Source organism: Apodemus sylvaticus, chromosome 8 (genome assembly GCF_947179515.1).
Source record: "Apodemus sylvaticus chromosome 8, mApoSyl1.1, whole genome shotgun sequence".
NCBI lineage: Eukaryota > Metazoa > Chordata > Mammalia > Rodentia > Muridae > Apodemus > Apodemus sylvaticus.
In genome coordinates, this window is record NC_067479.1 from 20577151 (window position 1) to 20592366 (window position 15216).

The 15216-nt window shown below is 42.3% G+C and overlaps 1 protein-coding gene across 1 annotated transcript in view; it reads right to left on the bottom strand.

Moving 5' to 3' along the window:
* The window catches only part of Ndfip2 (Nedd4 family interacting protein 2), a 49960-nt gene extending 37793 nt beyond the window's left edge, over positions 1-12167 (bottom strand). Inside the window, exon 1 of the mRNA XM_052190726.1 lies at positions 11829-12167. Within this exon, the coding sequence (XP_052046686.1) occupies positions 11829-12152 (324 nt within the window). The 5' untranslated portion in view covers positions 12153-12167. The remainder of the gene's footprint in view (positions 1-11828) is intronic.
* Between the last annotated feature and the right edge of the window lie 3049 nt (positions 12168-15216).

Below are 15216 nucleotides of genomic sequence, written 5' to 3' on the forward strand. Positions count from 1 at the left end.
ATTGCCCGAGCTAGTACCTCAAGTACAATATTGAAAAGATAAGGAGAAAGGGGGCAGCCTTGTCTGGTCCCTGATTTCAGTGGGATTGCTTCAAGTTTCTCTCCATTTAGTTTGATGCTGGCTACCGGTTTGCTGTATATTGCTTTTACTATGTTTAGGTATGGGCCTTGAATTCCTGTTCTCTCCAAGACTTTAAGCATGAAAGGATGCTGAATTTTGTCAAATGCTTCCTAAAATATCTTCCTAAATGAGGTAACCCAATCACAAAAGAACACACATGGAATGCAGTCACTGATAAGTGGATATTAGCCCAGAAGCTCTGAATACGGAAGACACAATTCACATATCAAATGATTCCCAAAAAGAAGGAAGGATAGGGCCCTGGTATTGGAAAGGTTTGATGCATCATTGTAGGGGAATACCAGGACAGAGAAGTGGGAGAGGGTTGACTGGGGAACAGGCAGAGGGAAGAGGGCTTATGGGACTTATGGGGAGGGGGAAACCAGGAGAGGGAAAATCATTTGGAATGTAAACAAAGAATATAGAAAATAATAAATAAATAAATAAAAATAAACTGACTTTTCATATTAATGTCATATTCTTATTATAATCCTTACAAGTTCCAATAGTTTGTTTATTCTTCAATATTTTACAGACTCTGCCAACAGAGACTTGTTATTTCCTAATCTATACCTTTTATTTCCTTTTTTGTAGTGAAATATGCAAAATAACTTTTGCTATTTTGAAATACACATTAGTAACAACAGTTACATGACTAAGCAACAGAACCCCAGAACTTATTCTTAGCTAACTGTAGTTGTGTATCAACTGGCCAACTTTCCAACTCACCCTCCAACCACTTTAAACTTCACTAAGCTACAGCCATAGTTTCCTAAATGACAGACCAAACTTTGAAGGCCCCCAGTTAAAAGGCTGCTTCACCAAGAAATGACACAGCTCCTAAACCATCGAACTACAAGCAAAACATAAACTCAGCTCACAGGAGTATAAATAGGTACTTAGGAGTAAACATCAAATAACAGGTCTAAGACCTCCAACACTAAAGAATAACAAAACAAAGAAAGTTTATAGAGGGAGGGAAAACTCTCGAAAGCCTGTTGTTGGCTCGTTTCAACATGGCCTAAGGGCCAAGCCTCCCAGGGCTAAGACATGCTGTTGATTACCTCAGGAAAAACTATTAGTAACAACAAACCTCTAGACAATTCTCACTATTCAAGCAAATGTTCTGGAATATAGAGGAAGACACACGTGAGGTGGGGAGTCCGTCCTGAAGTCTGTTTCGTGTGGCTGGTATGCATTAGGAGGGACTGCTTGGCACTGGCTAACCAGCTGCAGGACTCATTCCTGAGGCAGCTGGGGTGCTCACCTAGGTTGGAGGCCTGTTGAGATTTCCCTGACCACATTGGTATGCCAATTTGTGTTGTCATTGTTGAGGTCTTGCTCAGGCAGCCATGCTGTTGAGATTTCAGAGTATGGCTTCCTTGGCCTCTCTAGGAGACACACCTTTGCTGCAGACTTCCTATAATCTTTCTACCCACTCTTTCGACATGTTCCCTGAGGCTGAGGTGTAGAGGGTGCACTGCACATGTACCAACTGGGATACTCCGAGGTCAGATGCTCTCTGCGTTTTGGCTATCCATGGCTCTAAGTAATGCAATCTCCCTCTGCTGCAACAAGAAGCTTTTTTGACGAGATAAGTATTTTGAATGCAGTTAGGAATCACACCAGCTTAGTTAAGTGGCATCAGTAGATTCTCCTCTAACATCCATGACCTCAATCACATCGAAATGCACTTACAAAGCACAATTAGAAATGAGTCCTGGCGGGCGGTGGTGGCGCACACCTGTAATCCTAGCACTCTGGGAGGCAGAGGCAGGCGGATTTCTGAGTTCGAGGCCAGCCTGGTCTACAGAGTGAGTTCCAGGACAGCCAGGGCTACACAGAGAAACCCTGTCCCGAAAAAACCAAATCCAAAAAAAAAAAAGAAATGAGTCCTGGGAAGGTAGGAAGTCAGAAAAGAGAAAAATAGTATATTTAAACATTAGAAGACCAAGAGCAGAGGCAGGTGGATTTCTGAGGCCAGCCTAGTCTACAGAGTGAGTTCCAGGACAGCCAGGGCTACACAAGAAACCCTGTCTTGAAAAACCAAATCCAAAAAAAAAAAAAAAAAGAAGGCCAAGAGCAGCTTGATGACTGCAAAGGAGAGAAGCACCGCATCAGCAGTGCACCTGTGGCTGAGAGTGGACTAAGGCGGTACCTCACAGAGATGAGCTAAGCTTGTCCACGGCGACAAGCAAACCCACTGAAGTCTCAAGTTTTATCTCAACACCTTGTCTCTTGGAGGAAATGACACAAACATCATCTGACTCCAGTAAAAGCTCTCCTGGGGTAAAAACAAATGACCTTTAAAAGCTGCCATTAAGACTTCATGCCAATAGAGGTTCTACACGTCTACTAGTAAAGAGGTTCACAGTGTCACATTAAAAAGTCACATTTATAAAATAAATTCTAGTTTATTTTCTTATTCTCAAATCTGCTGTACAAGGGGCATGATTTCTCTACGTAATTTTAGGGATTACTCTGGAGAGACATCACAGATGAATGAAACACAGCACATTCCTGAACTTAAAAATATTAAGTTGTTCATGTTCAAACACATCTTAAAATTAAGCAAGTCAGAGCACTGAAATGATCTGCTAGTCAATCTCACACCACTGCAGCTGCTCCCGACTTGCACTTGGCACGACGGTAACAAGGATTTGACCCACACCTTAATTCCAGCTAAGTCATCAAACTTCGGAATGAAACCATAATGGTGTGGCCAGAAAACAAAGACAATAATGATGACTTAAAATCACATGGCAGATAGGGCTAGCCTTAACTATAATGATCACATCCATAAACTCACATTAATAAATGTCAGCAGACTATATTCCTTAGTTATTCAAATGCATATCAAGACTTACCTATATAGAATTGAAACAGAATTCCAAGATAATATGTTACCAATACATATACAACTAGGCACTATTTTAGAATGTGAACTGGATACCAAGAAAAGAATAAAGCAACTATAACTGCTAAATAATCAATATAAAACAAATGAAGACAAGCTGAGAGATGGCTCAGTGTTTAAGAGCATTTAACTCGGGCTGGTGAGGTGGCTCAGCGGTTAAAAGCACCGACTGCTCTTCTGAAGGTCCTGAGTTCAAATCCCAGCACCCACATGGTGGCTCACAACCATCCGTAATGAGATCTGACGCCCTCTTCTGGTGTGTCTGAGGACAGCTACAGTGTACTTACATTTAATAAATAAATCTTTTTAAAAAAAAGCATTTAACTCTCTTGCAGAAGATGTAAAGGCAGCTATCAACACTCATATCCTGTAGCTCACGATGCCTTTAAGTCTAGCCTCCACTAACATTGCACTGTTGTTTATAAATCCACACACAGACATATACACATAATTTATTATCATTTAAATATATATAGTTTAGTATAATTTGTGGTCACTGTCTTGAAATTCTTAACAATCTTAGAATCTAAATTGCGTCAGTGCTGTCCGGGAGACTGCCATGGGGCACTGCCAGGGCCTTGCAACCTCAGCTCACAGTTTATCTTTCCTGCAAGAGCTGAATCAGTTTCATCTTCTCACTCTGCTTGTCTCCCACTTCATCCAGACCCACAGGTAGGCGCCTGCATCGTGGGCTGGCCTCACCTTAGAGCTTTTAGCGGCCAGCATGTCAGCAGAACTCTACACTACACTGATTCCGATGCTGGCCTGTCCTAGCATGGGGATGGCAAACCCTGAGGTCCGTCTGCCATGAACTGAAGCAACAGACGACTGAAGGTGAGCTGATCTACTCTCACTTCAGGCAGTCTCACTTTTTTATTTGACTCTGTGTCTTGTTACTTTCCCAAACCTGGCTGCTTCCATGAAATAAAACTTAGAAACTAGAGTTACCAATGGAGTCCCATTTTATTATCAAATTCAGATACAAGTTATTCTAAGTTTTGGCCCATGCCCACCGCACCTCACCTTAGAAGCCTCATGGCTTTCTAAGTCATAAACCAACAAATTCATGTAGGCCTAATATTACCATAACTGTGCCCTCACCCATCTGACCTTCCTATTTCTGTGAAGTGAACCGTGACGACTACACCATCATAGTGGAGGGTCCCACAGACCCTGCTGTTTACTTACTGAGGGGTCAAAATGTCCAATTCAAAATAAACATCAATTTCTTCCCTCAGCATAGGTGTACCCTCTATGCCATTAAACGCTGGAGTGGAGCCAGTGTGGTGGTTCCTGCCGATAAATGCAGAACCGCAGGGGCAGAGGCAGGGTAGTAGCTGAGAATTCAAAGTCCAGCCTGAGCTACAGTGTGTGACCTGTCTCAAAACAAATGTGACACTGAGGTAGGGACGTTTATTCCCTTTCCTTTCCAATCTGGGCTGGCCTTACCATTGCTTTGACAAAAATTGTGGTGTTCCTGTCAACATGCTTGATACTTGACATTGTCTTTAAATGATCTTTATTATTTTTAAGCATGTATATGTCTGTGTGGGGTATGTGCACATGTGAACAGGTGACCTTGAAGGTAAACATCACACAACATGGATGCTGGGACCTGAACTCAGGTGCGCTGCAATTGTACATACCCTTAACCCCAAGCCACCTCGTCAGCCTCCACGGACTGTCAGTTTCTGGGCTGTCTGTCTCACAGTATTTTCACAATGTAAATCATATGACTATTACTGCATATATATTACACTAGTACTAGAATCCATACAGCTCAAATACACCTAAAAAGGGTCTGCACTTGAGTCAGAATTGGTCATGAACATTGCAGTAACTGACCCATGCAGATAGCTGTTTTAACGAACACAATCAAGTCAAACACACAGGTACAATTCTTATGACATGCACAAAACAGCAAGAGAGCTTTCAGGTGCCCTGGAAAGCAATCTGCCTTTGCAGCACCAAGGACTGAATACAACACATCAGAGAGCTGCTGGACACCTTAGCAAATAACTTGGTATATACAAAGACTTGAATGCAAACTTTCTCAGGGACAGATTTTCTAAATGCTAAATGTCTATTTTAAAGATTAAAAAAAAAAAAATCAGTCCTTCATGGAACCACTGAAGGGTCACTGAGGACAGTCCAAGACTCCATGTTAGAAAGACTACCAAGCACGGAACTCAAGACAACAACTTCTCTAATACTGACATTCTCCACTTTTCCCTGGTATAAATGGAGGCTTCAAAAACTCTTTTAATTAAGGATTTAAAGGGATTCCTATATTTAAGAATAAGATCTTAGGGGCTGGAGAGATGGCTCAGTGGTAAGAGCACTGACTGCTCTTCCAGAGGTTCTGAGCAACCACATGGTGGCTCACAACCATCTGTAATGGAATCGGATTCCCTCTTTTGGTGTGTCTGAGGACAGCTACAGTGTACTCCTATACATAACATAAATAAATAAATAAATTATTTTAAAAAAATAAGATTTTAGCGGATGGAGAGATGGATGGCTCAATGGTTAGGAGCACTGACTACTCTTCCAGAGCGCCCACGCAGGATCCTTCCCAGCAACCACACAGCAGCCCACAAATGTCTGTAACTCCAGGATCTGACACCCTCACACAGGCAACATACAGGCAAAACACCAATGCACATAAAACAAAAATAAATTTTAAAAAATAAGGTTTTATGAGGGAAATAAACCAAATTACAACTTGTAAGAGAAGTGGAAGAGAATAGACTACGGTTGAAGAATTAACAAGAAATAAGTCCTGCTAGACATCAGCAATCAGTACATAAAATGAAAGGGGGAGGTTGCTAAGACAGGAGTCTGGACAGGTGTGAAAGGCCCACGTTAGGAACTTGTATGCTAAGGATTACATACTTCAAACATTAAAAAAAAAATTAATCAAAGTAGAAAAAAACTTAAAGACAAAAATGGCTCAAACTTTAAAGATCAAAAATTTATTGATGAGGAAAGTTTTAAAAAAAAAATCAACCAGACAACTATTTCAGGAGGACAAAAAGTCTAGGTTTGGTGGTTTCTTATATAACAATATATCCATGCTATTACCCAGTAATTCTTACCAAAGGAAGTGCACGTCTACAAGACTGGTACAAGAATATTCATAAATTTCATTTATAATACCCAAAAGCTAAAACATAACAACTGTCCACCAACAAAGCAATAGATAAGGAATGTATATTCACACAACTTGTATTAGGTAAAATTATTCAACTGCAAGGAGATGACCCACTGACATACCACTTAGGTCTCTATCATACCTTCTCCCTGAGTGAGAGCAGCTGTATGTTACATATGCTAGCTACTGAAAGTGAAAAGTCATCTGGGGGATAGGAACTGACCAGCAAAATGTTCTATGAAAGCCTCTGGAGCTAAGGAATATTCTGTATGATGACACTGAGTTTTGTTTATAAATGACAATGGTACAGACTGGTATTTGTGTTTCTCAGTGCTGCAGAGTGAGACTTTGTCTCAAATTTTAAAAATTAAAAAGACCCACACTTTTAATCTGAACACGAGGGACAGAGGCAGGTGGATCTCCAAGTTCCAGGCCAGCCTGGTCTAGAGTGAGTCCCTGTCTTGAAAAACCAAAAGTAAGAAGAAAGAGAGAAGAAGGAAGGGAGAGAGAGAGAGAGACAGAGACAGAGAGACAGAGACAGAGAGAGAGACAGAGAGAGAGACAGAGAGAGAATATGAGAATGAGGGCAGCCAAGCAACAGAAGAGAGCAGTATTCATCCACAGCATGGAGAGAGAACACAGGTATTCAAGGAGCTGGGAAGAATTCACAGCAAGAATAATAGACAGAGATGTCAAAAGAAAGCTTCTGAACATCAAGAATAAAAAAGGAGTTTTGAGGACAAAATGCTATCTCATTATGATAGAAACCTAATGTAGACAGGAGTCTAGAAGTATCAGAGTGTGCAACTAGGCAAGTGTGAGAACGTAAAAAGCAGTACTACAAGACAGATCATATATATTGATAAATTCAAAGAAACAAGAGAAGGTCATGGAAATCAGGAGAGACAAAAAAGGTAACTAGAAAAAAAAAAAAAAACCTAAGACTATGGTGTTTCTTTAAATCGGAAAAAGAAAGCAAACACCTACACCTAGACTCCACCTTCCAGCAGACCTAGAATGGCCTGCTGGGGAGGTGGGGAGGCAGTCAGTTAGAGGGCCTGGGCCTGAAAGGATCTCAGTGCTCTTCCTAGGGTGCTGTGCCACGCAGGGCTGTCAGCTTCCTGATGATGGGACCCTCCTTGTAATAAGTCACACAGGCAACAGAGAGAACTAAGGTGAGCACAGAAGCTGCCCTTAAAGGCAGACATCCCGGCATTGTTGTTTGCTCCAGTGTTAGCTGCTTCCTACACAGTGGAGAGATAAATATCAAGAGCTAGGTCCTCGACTCTGGTGCCTCAGAGGTGTGGCAAAGACCTCGTACAAAGAGTGTGCAGAGACTCACTGCAGTGTCTCTCCAAACACTCATTAACCTCACAGGACTTTGGAACAAGGAAAACTACTCGAATATGCTGTGTTCCTGGTGCTTGGTGTGCTGTGAGTAATGCCATTTGTTCTGACTTGGGAGTCTTCTGTTTTCTGCCAACAACCAGGAAACATTAGCTGACTAATTCATTAGCTTATGAAAACAGTAGTTATTTCCACGTGATGGTCTCTCCATCAGTGGTTCTCAACCTTCCTAAAGCTGGAAACTTTTAACACAGTTCCTCATGTTCTGGTAACCCCCAAACCCCCAAAGGTAAAACTGTTCTTGTAGCTACTTGAAAACTGTAATTTTGCTACTGTTATCACTCATAATGTAAACATACAAGATATCTGATTGTGTGACCCTCAGTGAAATGGCCCTTTGACCCCAGAGGGATTTCAACCCACAGGTTGAGGACCACTGATCTGTGTTTTCCCTGTATTGTGGCATTTTAATTCTCATAATAAATAATAACTATGAGGTTGTACTAATATGAGGAAATGATGATGTAACTCATCTAATGTTTGAAAACTTGCAAACAGAAGGCAAACAGAAGGCAAACAGGATAGCTCAGTGGTTAAAAGTTTTTTGTTTTTTTTTCCCCGAGACAGGGTTCCTCTGTGTAGCCCTGGCTGTCCTGGAACTCACTTGTAGACCAGGCTGACCTCGAACTCAGAAATCCGCCTGCCTCTGTCTCCCAGAATGCGCCACCACCGCCCGGCGGTTAAAAGTATTTGATGCTCTTCATATGCCAGAGTTTGGTTCCCAGCATTCACATCATCAGCTGGCTTACAACCACCTGACACTAAAGCTCCAGGAGATTTTCTGGCTTCCTTGGGCGGCAGCACATACATGACATACACATATAAAAAAGGAAAGAAAAATATTAGGTTTTTTCATTGCAAACAGAACCTAAATATAAGTCTAGATGGCATTAATGCCTCTTTTGTTTTGTTTGTAGGGCTGGAGATGGAACCAAAGCCTCGAGTGTGAGCATGGCAGGCCAAGCACCTGGGCTGCATCCCGGCAGTTCACGCCTCCTTCCTTAGCTCAGGTGCAACTCTAATTCTCCAGATACAGAAGTAAAGCACTCAAAACTCTATAGCACAGGGACTTCAAATTTTGTTTCATAGAAAACTTATATTGTAGAATTGTTAATATTACCTTAAATGTAAAAGAAGAAAAAACACTTTGCAGTCAAATATCAGAAATAACTACGGTAAACTAATCTAAGCTACTCTCTTTACTAAAGAATTTCTCACTATGTTAGGATGTTAGATGTAGTCCAAGAATTCCTACTGTGGGCAATCTAGTATACAGTTCAGGAATCTGCTGCTACAGTTAACACTGCCAATTTAATTGTTCAAAGAATACCTTTAGTCAAAGGTATTTCAAAGAATACTAACAATCTTAGTAGTCACCTTGTTATAGGCACATGAGCCTTCAAACTAGAGAACATCAAACTAGAGAACATCAAAGCCAGAACGTAAGCTGCACCAACCAGCAGCTGCAGAACAAGTTAACTCAGCGGTTGGGCGCATCGCTCCTTTCTCATCAAGCACAGCTCAATTTCCCGAAACACAGTGAAAGGAAACATCATGCCTCATCTTTTTTTGTTCTGAAATTAGAAAACTGCCAAGACATTGTAGCTGTACATTTTATCTACTGTTATGGATCTCTAACAACACACAGGAAATGGGGGAGCAATTATTATAGCCAGGAATGGTGATGCGTGGCAATTATCCTAGTAGGAAGCTGAGGCAGGAGGATCATGAGTTCCTTGGCTACTCAGTGGTTGAATGCTAATCCAGAATGTACACAGGCCAGTCTGACAAAAAAAAAAAAAAAATGTAATAGTAATGAAGATGTGGAACCAGCCTGGAGGCCCATCCACAGTTAAATGGAAAAAGAAAATGTGTGTGTGTGTGTGTGTGTGTGTGTGTGTGTGTGTGTAGATGTTTTATTCAGCTGAAAAGAATGAAGCTACAACAATCTCAGGAAACAGGAAAACAGATGGAACTAGGGGGATGCAATATGTTAAGTGAAATAAGCCAGATTCAGAGAGAAAAAGACATGTTCTCTATCGTAAGAGGAAATGTAGATTTAAATATATATATGTATATGTATTTATATATGTATATATACATGTATATGTATATTTTGGACTCGAAAGTACAAAAAGGACTTATAAAATTCAATACTTTTAGCTAAGCAATAAACCCTTTGGATGGCCTACAGTGAAAAAGGTCCTGGATCAACAGTACGTATGCGCAGGGTAGGGACAGTGAGCCATTCTCAACTCCAGCATCAGCAGGTCGCAGAGCTGAGCTTCAGCTCTTTAGAGTCAACTCACCCCGCACAGGCAGCGTTTCTCACCCCTACGTTCAGTCTGCTGACATCATCCTCGCTAACAAAGCTGTTTACCACTCCAGTTTATTAATCATTCTAGGGTTTCAAAATAAGGCCTGACCCAAAGGCAGCCATAAAAGAGGCATGCCCATTACATAGCTAGGGTTCCCGACTGAACGCCAGCTAGAGTCTACTCAAAACTGAAATTCAGGTGTATCTCTGCCATCTTCCCAGACAAAGCTAACCTCAACAAAACAGGAGTTATCATCCTAGACATATGAATTATATGTAAAAGAATGAAAATACAGATTTAGACTATAATAAAATTTACCAATGCTTCTCCTTATAAAGAAAATAATATTCTATCTAAAAGAAATAATTTATTTAGAATGACTGATTTTTTTGCCCTCTACCCTTACAGAGTAGCTCCACCCACTCAAAGTCTCCATAGGACACAGCTTCAATTTTGAAGGGGGAAAAAAATGTAGTATTTTATATCTACTTTGAAAGTTTACACAAAAGTAAACTTCAACATTATATGAAGAGATTTTGAGAGAAAAAAGTTTCAACTAGTTACCGCTATCAAAAGCAAAAGAGGCAATATAATAAATTATTTACTATTATTTATTATTAAAGCTATATTAAATATCATCCATGGTTGAGCCCAATAAGGAAAAAGCAACCCAAAGAAAGAATTCAAATCAATTACATCTCACTTAAAGACACAAATTGAAATGGGAAAGATTTGAGAAATAAAACAAGTGTCAATGATAAAATTATCCAAGATATAACTATTGCATTTTATTTTTTACAAACACTTAGGGAAAGATATCTTTAAAAAATATAAATGACCCCAAACTGACAACTTGAAAGGCACCTTCCTAAGCCATTCTGAAAATGTTGATAATTTTCACAAAATTCATAATCTATATCACCTGGTCATGTTACAGCAAATAAACACAAATGATGCAGAACTCTTACCAAAGGAAAAAAAATGAAAATTAGGTCTCTTCCGCAATCCTTCAGATTTGTCAAAAGGCACAACACACATGCAGATAGACAGGAAAGGTGACATATTCAACTGTACAATCTTATAAACCCGACATGCAATTGCACCAATATGCACAAATGATTTTCTTCTCACCCCCAGTAAACAACGTCCCACTAAATTATCTAAAAGTTTATATGCGAAAACGCAACAAAGTAAATATTGCTGACAATGATATTTACAATATTTATCTCCAATGACATCACTAGAACACACAGGGTGGAAAATACAGAAATTCTGACAAAGAAAATACAAGGCACATTTCACTCATTTAAACATACCTAGTGGTTTACACACTTGAGAGATAAACCTGTATTAAATGAAAACCTTTTTTTTTTTCAAACAAGGTTCGATTTTTTTTTTCTCTAATAAAGCACTGCACCTCCCACCAAAACCCCCACAGGCACACACGTACACAGGCAAAGTAGAGACCTTTTTTTTTTTAAACAATCGATCACAGTGATAGACACAATGGAAAGGGGCAAGATGACAAGGTTAACTAGAGAGAGACACCTTCCCCCATCACAGCTCCTCTCTACTGGCCCCCAGCCCCTCACGCCGGTTTTAGCCCTGCTGCACCCCACTCTACAACCTCACACCATTCAGGACGCAGGTCGCCTCCCTGACAGGTACGACACCCAGCCCCGCGGCAGGGGGACACCACTCACGGCTCACGGGTGTCTGAGTCAGGGAAGAAGGAAACGACGAGAGGGGAAATAAAGCCGGGGCGAGTTGGGGGCACCGGGGAGGGGGCTTGGCGGGGCGCAGGCCGTCCGTCGGCTGCGGCCGGGGGCTGGAGGAGAGGTGGGCGGGCGGGCGGGAAGGGGCCGCAGGGGCGCCGCCGGGCGACCGTCCTCCCCGGGGCCCGCACACTCACCACCTGGTAGCGGCCAGTCCCCAGCTGGTGGTGATCCATCCTGCCCGCCTCGGGGTCCGGCTTCCGAGCGGGCGTGTGGCCCGGGCGCTCAGCTCCCTCGGCCTCCCCGGTCGACGACGTCGTCGCCGCAGAGCCCCTTCCGCCGCCTCGGGTTCTGCCGCCGCGGCCGCCTGGCGTGGCCGCTTCACTTCCTGTCGCTCCCTCGGCTCCGGCGGAGACCTCCGCGTCGCTCGCCGATCGGCGCCGGAGCTCCGGGGAGCCGCGCGCGCTACTGAGCATGCTCGGGGCGGACGCGCATGCTCTCTGGCTCCGCCGGCGTCCCATCCGCGGCCGGGCTGCGAAGCTGTCCCTGGGTGGGAGGGGATGGAAACGTCAGGCAAGTCCCGGGGAGCCCTCTAGGTTGTCATCCAGTCGGAGTGGGCGGTGGCAACAGAAGCGGAAAAGAAAAAAAAAATCACCCCACTCGATTGGATTTTCCCGTGTGGGCAGGTTTCACTGTGGGACGAGCGAATGCTTCGTCACTGCGGAGACCTACGTTTCTGAGCGTGGAGGCGCCGCAATCCTAGAGCACCTGAGGACAGGTCGCCCTTTAGTCCCCAGCCTAGGGCATCTCAAAGAGAACCATCTCACGGCAGTCCAAAAAACGCTCATTCTAAATCATTGATGAGGTAATGGATTACCAAATATCAGAGACATATACATATATAAAACCACATATGCATATATAAAATCAGCTGTAAAGTCACTGTAAAATTTCGAGGAAGGAAAAACTAGTTTTGCTTCTAAGTACACATAGCCTTCCTCAGTAGAACAGCTCATTTGTAACAAATGTTAAACCCACAGCAACATACCATTATCAGTCACCTAGAGCCCAGAGATTGCATTGGAGTTCATTTTGAACATTGTATGTTGTAGGAGTTCTGACAAATATGCCCTAACTATGCACTGTTATAAATCGTGCCAAACAGTTTGATTATTCTGAAAATCCTGTACAGAGCTTCTTTCTTCCCCCCCCCTTGTTTCTAAGAGATTTATGAATTCTTCTGCCATATTCTGATGCCTTGCAGAGAAAGGGGCCTTTAGAAATAGGAAATGGGAAGGACAGAAGAAAATGATGAAATGAGGTAGAATTTTTTGGGTGCCAATAATCAGATATTCCTAAGATAATAGTAAAGAATCACTTTTTGTGGCGCATCATAATACCCTGTGAGTAGCCACACATGACCTTCTCTCTCTCTCCTCTCTCTCTCTCTCTTTCTCTCTCTCTCTCTCTCTCTCTCTCTCTCTCTCTCTCTCTCTCTCTCTCTCCTGCACAGAGCATGTTTCTCTAATAGAAGACTGGTGGACCAGCAGAAGGTATCTTTTAACCCAAACATCTGTGTATTGTATCCTGAGATCTATGGTCCTACCTGATCTGGCCCAGCTATCTTTTTTAAGATAAGCAAGCCCTTTCTCCATAACTGTTCTTACTGTGGCGATCCCCTGGGGGTTGGGGTAGGGAAACCTGAGAACAGCTCACTTACTTCATACATGTACAGAGGAAATTTGAAAGGAAGCCACATGAGACTGGCTCAACTAGCTAGATACAACAAAGTTCAATAAACTTTGTATATTATATTTGTATGTTAGCTAAAAGAGTTAGGTCTTTCTGGTATTTTTATTTTTCAGATGATTTATCAGATCTCTATTAGGATCATCTTAAAATATCTAATATTAGCATTGCCAGCCCAGCAATAATAAAAAGCAATTGTTATTTTCATACCTAATTTTCTTCATGGGTTCCAATGTAGTAGTATAGTTTAGATCCTAATGTAATTGGTATTATTAGCACAAGTACTAACTCCTTACAGTATCATCCTGAATAGAATTACCTTTCATGAGCTAAACCACACCCAGTGTTAGCAAAGGAAAATTAGATTCTTATATAACTTGTTATCTATAAAGGTAATTTAGAATTGAATTCATGTGTCCTTTTATTTTCAATAGCTATGTAGGTTCACTTGTCTCTACATTTTATTACTTCTAAGAAAAAGAGGCCATTAAAAATCAGAGACCTGACTCAAAGTAGACACCTGAACCCTGTTGATATATCAACTCTTCCGTTTTCCCCATACCCAGGCTCTTTGTTTCTACTCTCACAGAGCAGATGACAGAATCCGATGACACAATATATTTTCAGTGAGGAAGTTTGAAAGAACAATGAGACAATGCATTCTGACTATAGTCACTAGGACGTGTTATTTTAGCCTCCACACAACTCTGTCATGTAGGTAGGCATGACTAGTCGATGCTTTACAGAGAGAGAAACTAAGGGACAGAGAAAGCAGCAATTTTACCAATGCTAAAGTCACCAGCGAATGCTGATCGATACTAGGGCCCTCAGTGTTAGACACTGTAATAAATATTGCACCCTAAAAAGAGAGCAAGTCCCTATCTCCTTTCCCCTTCCTGGTCATCTGCACTGTGGTGCTGTGAAGAAGGGAGAGAGGAATGGTTCATCCTAAGTAGGCAGTGTGACTCTCTTCAGTCCCACTCTTTCTCACCCATATGAAATCATGATGCTCTCACCATTGCAGAAGAGGCATCCTGTTCACTAACCTATGACCTTAACAAAGCAAGATGCTCACATGACCCCTGGAAGCCGTCCCTTGGGGATGAAAAAGAAATCCTCTTAAGAGAACTGAGTCAAGAAATGACAATATTCTCTAGAGATCTTAAACAGTAACTGGTAATATTTTCAACACTTGAGCTTTTAGTGACAACTCTACTTACAAAAAAAAAAAAAAAATTTTGATGGTGAAACACTGTCCTAAACCACCTCAAGTTGAACTGTAGAATTTCACTGCCGTTAATACTTCTTGCTAACACCATCAAATTCCATCTGCAAACTCAGCCACCCAAACGTTTACAGGTGCCACATTGCCACACTGGGTAGAACACCTGTTAGGGTTCTGTCTAAGCTCCACCCCACAATTACCTGGCAACAGCCAGGTATGCCCTTCCCCACAGTTGCCTGGCAACAGTCAGGTAGGCCTGGCCCACTATAAAAGTCTCTCTCTCTCTCTCTCTCTCTCTCTCTCTCTCTCTCTCTCTCTCTCTCTCTCTCTCTCTCTCCTCATCGCTCTTGCCTCTTGGCACTCTCTCCTCTCTGCCCCTCTCTCCTCTCTGCCCCTCTTGGGCTCTCCTCCCCCTCCCCCATCTCTCCACGTGGTCATGACCTCTCTCTCTCTCTCTCTCTCTCTCTCTCTCTCTCTCTCTCTCTCTCTCTCTCTCTCTGCCTTTCTCTGCCTCCACTACCCCATTAACTCTATCCTCTGCCCTAAATAAACTCTACTCTATACCATGTCTGTGTGTGTCTGGTCCCTCGGGGGAAGGGTTCCTGGACACG